Source organism: Carassius auratus, chromosome 50 (genome assembly GCF_003368295.1).
Source record: "Carassius auratus strain Wakin chromosome 50, ASM336829v1, whole genome shotgun sequence".
In the NCBI taxonomy this organism is placed as follows: domain Eukaryota; kingdom Metazoa; phylum Chordata; class Actinopteri; order Cypriniformes; family Cyprinidae; genus Carassius; species Carassius auratus.
Window position 1 is genome coordinate 10,896,139 of NC_039292.1, and position 11,665 is coordinate 10,907,803.

At 34.7% G+C, this 11,665-nt stretch overlaps 1 protein-coding gene across 1 annotated transcript; it reads left to right on the forward strand.

Annotated features, from left to right (window-relative positions):
- The first annotated feature begins 4,619 nt into the window (after nucleotides 1–4,619).
- LOC113066987 (dihydrolipoyl dehydrogenase, mitochondrial-like) lies at nucleotides 4,620–10,426 on the forward strand. Its single transcript, XM_026239158.1, has 14 exons — nucleotides 4,620–4,756; nucleotides 5,751–5,826; nucleotides 5,913–5,992; nucleotides 6,072–6,140; nucleotides 6,220–6,289; nucleotides 6,510–6,610; nucleotides 6,717–6,857; nucleotides 7,885–7,986; nucleotides 8,115–8,305; nucleotides 8,388–8,558; nucleotides 8,630–8,819; nucleotides 8,916–9,053; nucleotides 9,136–9,225; nucleotides 9,974–10,426. The coding sequence occupies exons 1-14, from the start codon at nucleotides 4,718–4,720 to the stop codon at nucleotides 10,037–10,039; spliced, it is 1,524 nt and encodes a 507-aa protein (XP_026094943.1). The 5' UTR covers nucleotides 4,620–4,717; the 3' UTR covers nucleotides 10,040–10,426.
- Nucleotides 10,427–11,665: the final 1,239 nt, after the last annotated feature.

Consider the following 11,665-nt stretch of genomic DNA (forward strand, 5'->3'; position numbering starts at 1 on the left):
AGTATATTCTGTAATTTTAAAGTATAATTCTATTCAAATCGTTATTATTATTATTTAAAACCATAAGGCACAGAATATTATTCCTAAACGAAGAATTACCTTTATAGTTTTTATTATCAATTAATTGTATGTCATGACATTTTACAATTTTAGCATTTACAAGAATTAAGTCATAAATATAACTTAGCAGTGGCCTACTCATTGTAACACTGTAAAAGTAACACTGAAAGGACATTACAACTATTCATAACTGAGCGAGCACACCTTCATGTGTTCCCAAACTTCAACTGTTGCCAGCAGAATTAGCATGTCACTGTTCTTCCCATTGAACTGTTAATGTAAGCAGTTCTCCGTCACTATCTCCACTGCGCATCTGCATTCTGTTAGTGTAATTACTAACAGGTTTGTTTGGGCAGACTGGTGTCCGATGATAAATGTAGACTATTTAAAAGTATCAAACCAAACGGCATCTGCAAGGAAGTACTGCTTATCATTAACTTCACTTTTACTGTAGTATATTTTCAATTTAAACACTAAGTGATTTTTAATGGATGTATGAAATCAGTTTAGATAGGTGTAGTTCATCATCATGATCCACACTCTCAAAAAGAAATGGATTTAAAAGTGTGTATTCTCAGCAATGTCATTGAAGAAGCATTTTTGGTTACCCACATTTTTGGTTCCCTGTCAGTTAACAGTTTTAAAATAACATTTTTTGTTTTGTTTCTTAGAGTGAAGAACATTTTAATAATCTAAAGAACTTTATTTCCACTATAAAGAACCCATTGAAAGGTCCATGGAAAGGTTTCATGGATTGTAAAGGTTCTTCACTGAACCAGATAACAATAAAGAAGCTTATGTTTTAGAAGTGCACTGATGTCAACGACATAGTGTCACTATACTTTAGATGTTTACCTTGCACTGTTTACTTTGATTTATCATTTTAAACCTATACCGAGTTTGTGGCTTACGCAGTCAGTCTGATTATCAGAAATATCTTGACCATGCTATTTATAACTGTTAAAGCAACAGAAATTATTTCACAGAAATTAAGTTTTGTACATTTTAGTACATTCATTCACTATATTCAGTGTACTTTCAGTATAGGTAGGAATGCCATGTGACATATACATATTATTTTTCTAAAGTTGTATTTGACACAGAATGTTGATTTTGGGGTGAATGTCACCTTCACTTGAACATACTGCGTACCAGATTTTCCTTGTCCATCCAGTATCTAAATAGCTTTAACATTACACCTAGACAACATGGGGCCAATATAATTGTTTTTTTATTGTGTGTTGTAATCACCTTTTAAAAATGTTTAAAATAATTGTGATATAATGGGATGGAATCATTTCAGTTCAGTAAAGGTTAAAAAACTCACATAAAAGCTCATGTAAAAATAAAACCAATGTTCATAATGTATGAAATAAGTAACAAGGTCAGTAAGTGGTAAAATGTATAATTGCATCAAGAGCTTTCATATGTGAGGTCAACTCACTCAAACTGTAATACTGAATCTGTCATGAATTATTCAGCATAACTGCATTAATAGGCCTACTGTGTGTGTTACAAAATGTATTTCTGCTTTGTTGATTTGTTTAGATTTTAATTTTATTACAGTTGTTTGCTGGTATTTTGATATATTAGAGAAAAATAGTTCAACAAATTTTAAACATATATATATATATATATATATATATATATATATATATATATATATATATTATAATTAAAAAATATTTCTTATAAATAATAAAAATGTAAAAATAAATTTAGAATGCTGTATTTCACAGAATCTCACATAAAACACTTTTATTTTTTTGTCAAGGTGGGGAAAACATTTAGCATTGTTACTTTCATTAAACATGATAATTAAGTCATGTTGGCTGGTTCTTGGCAATTTAAGGTGAAAATTTGTACAAAAAAATTTGTACCAGCATTCTTCAAAATATATTCTTTTGTGTTCAACAGAAGAAATTAATTCATAGAGGTTTGAAACAACTTGAGGCTGACTAATGACAGATTTTTCATTTCTGGGTGAACTGTCCCTTTAAGATTTAACTCTAGGGATATTTGGTCTTCACAAAATCTGACCCACACACATAGGACGGGTTCAAACTGAAAGGGCAAGACATTTATGAAATGGTGAAATGTGTGAAGATGCTCAGTTAGCATTAGCTACTTGTTTAAAACCATTTATTTATAGATGCATACATATGAACTGTTTCATATAAATCATTAAAAAAGCAGTTTTAAAGATACTTGGGACAGAGATGTTGAGTTCTCCTGTTGCTGTACATCTGACAAGCCCTTCTGTTCGAAACAGAGAATTAGAGAGGTCTAGATAAACCATGAATAAAATGCACAGACACTAATCTGTCGTATTCAAGGGTATAACATTATCAACAAATAATACATGGGGATAATAGATGCATTAGGTATTAGGTCTGAATTCAGAGTCTTCGACTCTTCAGATGATGCCATATCACTCAAGCGGTGGTTATACTTCCGCCTCTGTTATGAATGTCTCTTGTGATATTCTGTCATCACTGGCTCCTTCTGGGAACTCATTGAAATTCTTGATGCCACGTGTCTTTAGTGCTGTTGGGAAGCCATGTTGTGCACATACAGAGTAATACCTTGTTCTAATTCTTATACTCATGAATTGTAAACAAAACAATTTAATGGAAGTATTCAGGGAAAGCGCCTGTTAAAGTCACAGTGCATTCAGGTCATTTAGGGTCAGTTATTTCACCATGACTTAATACTTATACAATAAACAGGATACTGAATGCAGTTAGCCTACATTTAAATTTAAATTTGCTAAAAGTTCAGTGACCACGAGCCATCCAAAAAGTAGATGTGTTTGTTTCTTCATCAGAACAGATTTGGTGCAATTTAGCATTACATCACTTGCTCATCAATGGATACTCTGCAGTGAATGGGTTCCATCAAAATCCAGCTAAATAAATCATATTGCTTTCTCCAGGGAAACAAAAAAAAGAGAGAAATAAGCACAGATTAATTACTGTTCACAAGCAAAAACACTCAATGTCAATGGATTTTGAAGTGATCAGAGAACACAGTGATGGCGCAGTGGATAAGACGCATGCCATTGGTCTGAGAGACCTGGGTTTGAATCCACTGTGCGACACCAATGTGTCCCTGAGCAAGACACTTAACCTCTACTTGCTCCAGAGGCGTGCGACCTCTGACATATATAGCAATTGTAAGACGCTTTGGATAAAAGCGTCAGATAAATGTAACACATAAATGTATAAAGGAAGCTGTATTTTTGATTGTGGATTGGACGTTTGGCCAGAAGCAAAAGTTCAAAGTTAAAATGCCTTAAAGGGGGGGTGAAATGCTATTTCATGCATACTGAGTTTTTTACACTGTTAAAGAGTTGGATTCCCATGCTAAACATGGACAAAGTTTCAAAAATTCAGTTGTATGTTTGAAGAGCATCAAACATTTCACCCACCTTTAAGCAGGCTTATTTACATGTAGAATATTTTTTTGTGCTATTTGTAAAATGGAAATATCATGTTTTCACTGCCTGTAGTGAGGTAGAGATTATTTACGCATGCACCACTCTGTAAACATTTAATTTAATGAAATAAATCAATCAATAAATCTTTACATTTTCATGGATAATTGGCATGATTTTTCTTTAACTAACAAGCACTATTTGCTGGTATTTATCCACTGGTATTTAGCTCAATCATCAGCTATGAAGCCTACTTAAAATAATAACAATGTTTTAAAATGTATTTGCATTTAACAAACACTTTTATTCAAACGAACTCATTTGCATTTAACTGACCACAATTGTTTTTACTAGGTGTAGTTACAGCACAGTTTTCCCAAAATGACAATGTCCACCTCTGCAACATTATGTCAGTTTTAACGTTAGCCACTTCGTATTGACTATGTGATAAAGCCTTGAAGTCGGACTCGATGAAGACACACGGAGGGTTTCTCGGACGAACATTGGAAACATTGAGCTTTTCGAGCAGGTGGCTCAGAAATTCTCTAGAGACTAACGTACAAAGGCTGTCTTTAATATGTCATCAAAATCTCAGTTTCACATTTACGTTATTTTGGATATTGTAACGTTAAATACAACATTTAACTATTGATTAAAGTAATCTACCAAATCTACTTCGAGAAAAAATATTCATCTGGTCTGTAGTAGAAGAGAATACTAGTTAATTTATCCTTCAGCTCAGTGATGTTGTGTTTCTCAGGTATCCTCCGCTGCTGTCCTCCGGTTTGCAATTTTTGCATGCTTTATATTATGCATTTTCAGTGTGTAAGAGACCATAGACAGTAAAAGTAAGAGACGGTACGTAAATTACGTAAATAATTAGAAAATAAAAATCACCAATATACTAATTAATATTAATGAGAAGTTACATACAAAGCTGTATAAAATAAATGAGCATTAAAAAACAGCAACATTGTTGCTAAAACATTTCATACAATAAGGCACTTTTTAAAATATGTACCAAAATAACATATCAGAAAAGCGTTTGCGTACACTTGTTTCGGACTTTTATTTTTGACGTTTTGAAGTTTCTCCTGGTCGAATCGAATGACATCATCAGGCAGCGACCCTTAATCCGTACAGCGCATGCGTAAATCGACGAGTCCTCGGTCACTGTGAGCACTGTAGGTGAAGCGGTCTCGGAAGAGGCGTACAGTCAAAATGCAGACCTGGAACCATCTATACCGCGCACTTGCCACGGTAAAGACTGTTTATTTGTCCCAGTACAGTATAATTATATGGCATAAACCATACTCTGTTAGAATGAAAAGAGAGCATTGTATACAGTCTATGACATAAATGCAATGTTATTACAGCGTAGGCCCCACATACTCGCGTGTCATCGTGAACAGTTGTCATGCCATTAACACGAACGAAGCAGTTTTAACTTAGAGTTTACGTACTTATACACACGAATTACTTTTGTGTGTAATTTATTAATAGTGCTAATGCATATTTACTGAACTGTGAATTTGATCACTTGTTAAACTTGTAGATGCGCCTCGTTAACCGAATCTGTAACATTGAGCTTTTTGATAACTTGGCCACCTACTACTGATCCAGGCACACAAGTATTTCCCTTTTAGACATCATAAAGCGTGTTCAAATACAATACTTATTCGGCCGCCTACTTAAAATATACCAGTGATGCACAAAAAGTGCAGTCTAGGTGGACAGAACACTAGTTTTTGAGAGAGAGACATTTAGGGAATATTAAGTTTAGAAAAAATGAGTGACAACCTATTTTAAAATAATGTTTCTGGTCATGCATGTGCTATCTTTCTAAATCTGTAATAGACAGTGCAAAAACAATCTGCAAACTGGAAACACTGGATGTAAATCAAAACTAAAGTGAAAAAACAAAAAAATGTATTTATATCTATTTAGTTTTAATTTTTGTTAATTGTTAGCAATAATTTTAGTTCTTGAACTTACACTCCTTTTATTTTAGTTAGTGGCCAAGGCAACATTTGTAACTTTCTTTTCTTTCTTTTTTCTAATATTTGTGTGATTAACTTTCTTTTAACCTTTATCCTTTAATTTATATTCTCTCTTTCTCCATTTGGAATGTTTATTTAATTTTAATATATATTCTAATATTTTGTTTGTCATTTGTAAGCGTTAGAGTATGGAGAAGCAATATCTGAATAATAAAATGCAATGTTGTTGTTTCTGTTTCTATCGTACAAAACAGCGAGGTCAGCACCTCCCCAACAAGCTGCATGGAGCCACAGTCTTGTCTGTGAGAACATATGCTGACATATCACCAAGTAAGAGAAGATCATTCATTGATGATCTTTATTTAAATGCACTAATATGTAAATCCATATTCAAATAATAATTTGTCTTGTCAAAGTTGATGCTGATGTCACAGTTGTGGGCTCTGGGCCGGGGGGATACGTCGCCGCCATCAAAGCAGCTCAGCTTGGCTTTAAGGTATCATTCAGACACACGGATCACAGATGCCATCAGCGTTTCTTTGACTGCATTGCTAACATGCAACTTTCTTTCACAGACAGTATGTGTGGAAAAGAACGTGACCCTCGGGGGGACGTGCTTGAACGTGGGCTGCATCCCGTCAAAGGTTTGTGCATTTAAAAAGGCCTTTCCAAAATGCTTTTAACTTATGCTTAACTTTAGTTTTTTTGCTTTGCTTATTTAAGGCTCTGCTGAACAACTCGTACCTGTATCACTTGGCACACGGGAAAGATTTAGAAAGCAGAGGCATTGAAAGTAAGTTCAAGTGTAAACGTGTGAAATCATCATTTATTATGTCCTGTACTTCAAGGATATGCAGAAGCATGCAGAAGAAGATTCAAATGAGGCTATTTTAACTGTAATAAATGATAGTGGATTTGGGGTATCATGTCTTATTAAGTCTGCATCATATCTTGAATGGTGTCTTTTTAAGTCTGCTAGTAAATCTATATTATAATGATTTCTTTTGCATTAGTTCAAGGCATCTCGTTGAATCTGGAGAAGATGATGGCACAGAAGAGTGGGGCTGTCAAAGCTCTGACAGGAGGAATCGCACACTTATTTAAACAGAACAAAGTCAGATTCACTATTCATTTTCCCATTTGTGTTATCTGTTTATAAAGTGTTAAATGTTCAATACACTCTTTCTCCGAGCCATACAAAATGATGTTGCAATCCCTAGGTAACTCACGTCAACGGTTTTGGACTGATAACTGGCAAGAATCAAGTAACCGCAAAGACTGCGGATGGAGAACAAGTCATAAACACCAAGAACATCCTCATCGCTACTGGATCAGAGGTCACCCCCTTCCCAGGCATTGAGGTACATCAGCGATAGACAAGAACAGAAGCCTACACAAACAGCTGCCTCCTTTAAAGTACACTCAGCCATGGATGAGCACAGATCGATGTAATCGACACATGATCACTTAGTCAACTAATTCTGTCATAACATTCACCTTGTTTCTGCACGGTTGTGCGCAGACCATCCACATGGTCACAAAAATTGCTTATTTCTGGCTCAGTTTGCACGGCCGTCCAGGTGTTTTTGTTGTTGTTTTTTAATGAAAACTGTCACACTGACAGTGTGTGGATCATTATGGAATGCGGACGTTTGAAGTGTACTTTGAGTGTACGTGAGCATCCTAATCGATAAGGAACCCTCCCACAGAAACATCAAATCACATCTGATATCAGTAGAGTTAGTCAGTTAACAGCTTGCTAAATGCACAAAACTGTAATAAGGATAAAATACATAACATACAGAAATATCTGGTAAAATGGCAAATTCCTAATTAGTATAATAATTCATATTGATTTCTGTCTCTATATATATATATATATATATATATATATATATATATATATACAGTAAAAAAACGATTTATATATATATATATCGTTTTTTTACTGTGTCAGAGTTGCATGATTTCGGGGACAAAGATGTAATTGCTAAATAAACTATTGCTACAAATGGTGCAATTTTAATATTTCACTCCGTACAAGACAATGGGTATTTAAGAATTATAATTATTTTATAGTACAGCTGTATAATTACAGTCGTAATATTAATTTTATTTCTTAATTTTCAGACGTTAAACCATCAAGCTTGTATTTTTTATTTTTGAACACCAGAGGGAGCCCTTAAAGCTTCTCTTTAGTTGAGAACTGACCGTTTATTGGCGTTTCTTCTCATTAATTAAACTACATTCTTTTGTGATTTGATAATTGCAAATTCAGTTTTTTATTTTATTTTACATTTTTTGATTAGTAACACAAAAGATTATTCACCTTTCACAGTTTTCCTGCTTTGTTTGCCATCTTGTATAATTATGGTCCCCTTTTGCTAGATCGATGAAGACACTATTGTCTCGTCCACCGGCGCTTTGTCCCTCCAGAAGGTTCCTGAGGAGCTGATCGTGATCGGAGCTGGAGTCATCGGCGTCGAGTTGGTGAGTGACTGGATGATTCGAGGTGTTTCAGTCTCCCTTCATCATAGCACTAATCTAAAGGGTTGATTTTGGTAATGAAACTGCATGTTTGTAACTTTAAAGGCTGAATCCATGTTGTTTGTTCCCAGGGGTCCGTGTGGCAGAGGCTGGGTGCCAAAGTCACAGCGGTGGAGTTCCTCGGCCACGTCGGTGGAATGGGCATCGACATGGAGATCTCCAAGAACTTCCAGCGAATTCTCCAGAAGCAGGGGTTGAAGTTCAAACTGAGCACTAAGGTCATGGGTGCCACCAGGAGACCTGACGGCAAGATCGATGTGGCGTGAGTGTGCCGTTTCTCCAGCTGCTGTTTGGGAGCTAATTCATTTAGTGCTTTAGACTGTTTTGTTGTTTCCGCTGGCTAGTGTGGAAGCTGCAGCCGGCGGCAAGAGCGAGACGCTCACCTGTGACGTTCTGCTGGTGTGCATCGGCCGTCGTCCCTTCACCAGTAACCTCGGCCTTGAGACTGTCGGTATCGAACTGGATAACCGCGGGAGAATCCCTGTCAACGGCCGCTTCCAGACCAAAGTGCCCAAGTATGGAGATTTTCTTTTTTTTTTTGCGTTGCAACAGACAAGTCCTAATACGCTTTGCAAATCTCTTCTAGTATCCATGCCATCGGAGATGTTGTAGCTGGACCCATGTTGGCCCATAAAGCAGAAGATGAAGGCATCATTTGTGTCGAGGGAATGGCAGGAGGAGCCGTCCATATCGACTACAACTGTGTGCCCTCCGTTATATACACACACCCTGAGGTCGCCTGGGTCGGCAAGACTGAGGAACAGCTCAAAGAGGAAGTGAGCAGACTCCTTTTTATTTTAGCACACCTTTCTATTTAAATTGCATGTCATATCAAACATTTTCTTCTTGTATGTATCACGATATTTTTCCAGGGCGTGCCGTATAAGATAGGCAAATTCCCCTTCGCAGCCAACAGCAGAGCTAAGACGAATGCTGATACAGACGGACTGGTAAAGATCCTCAGCCACAAGGACACAGACAGGATGCTGGGAGCGCACATTCTGGGATCGGTAATGATCCGTCTGCTTTTGCTTTTCTGCTATAGGAGGACATTTTTATCTGTATAATTCATACTCAATTTTCATTTGACAGGGGGCAGGAGAGATGATTAACGAGGCTGCATTAGCTATGGAGTATGGAGCATCATGTGAGGATGTTGCAAGAGTGTGTCACGCTCACCCAGTAAGTGACTTATTAAAGTTATTTATACTTTTTTTCTAATGTTTTTTAATTGTAAAATATTTAATAAGAACCTAATAAATAAAATATCAGGATTAATAATAATTACAATGTTTATATTTTTATTCAAATTTGTTAGACATTTTACCCTTTTTGTTGAACATTTCTTGCAAAAATGTTAATATGTATTATTATTACATATGTGTATTTAGAGAATTTTAATGCAAAGCAGTGCAGAAAAATGTATATTATTTGTAACATTTTAATTTTTTTATGTTAGCCAACCTACTTTTTTTTTTTTTTTTTTTTTGTCCATTCAGTGTCTCTGAATGTTGTCCTCTCTCTCTCTCTCTCTCTCTACTTTATTTTCTCTGCTGTTAAATTACTATTACTACTAATATACATTCTGAATAATGAGCTCACTAATTTAGGGATTTTCTTTAAGTTTAATTTTAAAACATGTATTATTTTTATTAATAAAAATGTTTATGTAATCTCAACGTGTATGTATGTGTATATATATGTATGTATGTGTATATATATGTATGTGTATATATATGTATATATATATATATATATATATATATATATATATATATATATATATATATATATATATAAATATAATTATATATATATATGTGTGTGTGTATGTGTATATATGTATATATATGTGTATATATATAAATATATAATTATTATTTTTTTTTTGTAAACATCAGTGTTTATCAAACTTTTCCTCTTTACCCAGACTGTATCAGAGGCCTTCAGAGAAGCTAACCTTGCTGCTTCGTTTGGAAAAGCTATCAACTTCTAGATTTTCTTCACATACACTTGTATATAATTAAAGTATCTGCTGCAGTTTTTTTTTTTTTTTTTTTTTTCAAACAGATCTGGAGTTCTTCAGTCTCTGAGCTTTCAGATGTTAGCTTGCATACATCCAGAACAACCCTGTAAAACACTTAGTCTGTTATTTAAAGGTCCTAATTAAAGAGTTTGGGTCTTATGTTGAACTTCGCCTGACTAAGAATATGATTTGGATTTTATAAATCAGTGTTGATTACTGTTGGGTTATATGTAACACATTTCATACTGTTGGTCATAAATAGTCTCCTGAACATCAAAGTAATAATTTTGACGGTGGGGAAAATTGACTTTGGCTGTACTGAAACACCCAGGAGATGAATAAAGAAGAACACCATTATGTAGTTATAATTCTTGCATTCATTAAGAGAGTGTAAGATGTGTGAAGTTTTGAAAAGATTATTTAATGCAGTTTGTGGTGGGTAGTTTCAGGTTCAATATATCTATCAAAATCTTTTGTGGCATGTTGTCAGTTTAGCACTGAAAATAAGTTTGACTCGTCCATCAGTTTTATGAAGTTAAAACAAAAATTTACTCAGAGTGAGAATCTATGGCAAAATTGTTAGCACAAACTGAGGGATGATGCAGTTTAGTGTCCGCATTATTAATCAGACATATATTTTTCAGACTTTCTAAAAATGTAACTGCAAATTAATTGTGCATTTCTAATTTGCCAACCAACTTTAATATCAGTCAGGTTAGACCAGGATAAAAAATATCACAAAACCCTTTAAAACTACAGTTATATCAAAAATTATAATAAAGAATGAGTATTAAAATATTTCAAAAACTTTTTGCATTAATGTATTATCAATCAAATACTTAAAAAATTTTTTATAGAATTTTACTATCCTCATTGATAGTTTATGACTATTTAAACCGAGAATGCGTGAAGAACTGAACTGAAGATCAGTAACTGCAGAAGTCATTTTTTTTATAGGGAAGTAAACATGAATGTATTTTTAGGGTTTGCCGTAATCTTGCATTTAATTTTATTTTGCAGAGTTCCCATCAAAAAAGTACAATATTTGCCTTCCCTTGTTTGCATTTAAACATTTGCATCAGCCTCGTGTTTGCATCGTCAGCAAATAATTATATATAGTTTATGTTAAGAGCATAAGACAGGATTTGATGGAATTATGTGCTGATAATAATATGAACATGATTGTGATCATAGAGCAAATGCATAGGTTCAACTGCAGTTCCTTCTATCAGGCCACCAGAGGTCAATGTCTCCTGCACAGTGCGCGCGCACGTTTGTTTTTGTGAAAAGTTGGTTCCGTTCATCCCATAGGCGTAATGGTTTTTGTACTGTACAAACTGTATATTCTATCGCCCTTCACCAACCCTAACCCTCACAGGAAACTTTGTGCATTTTTACACTCTCAAAAAAAAAAAATTCTGTATGGTTTATATTATAAGCATTTTGAAAAATGGGGACATGGGTTATGTCCTCATAGGTCACCCTCTCCTTTTAATATCTGCATAATACCCATGTCATTATACAGAGTGCTGATATGTCACAAAAAATGCCCTTTCTCTCTCTCTCTCTCTCTCTCTCTCTCTCTAAGTACTCCCG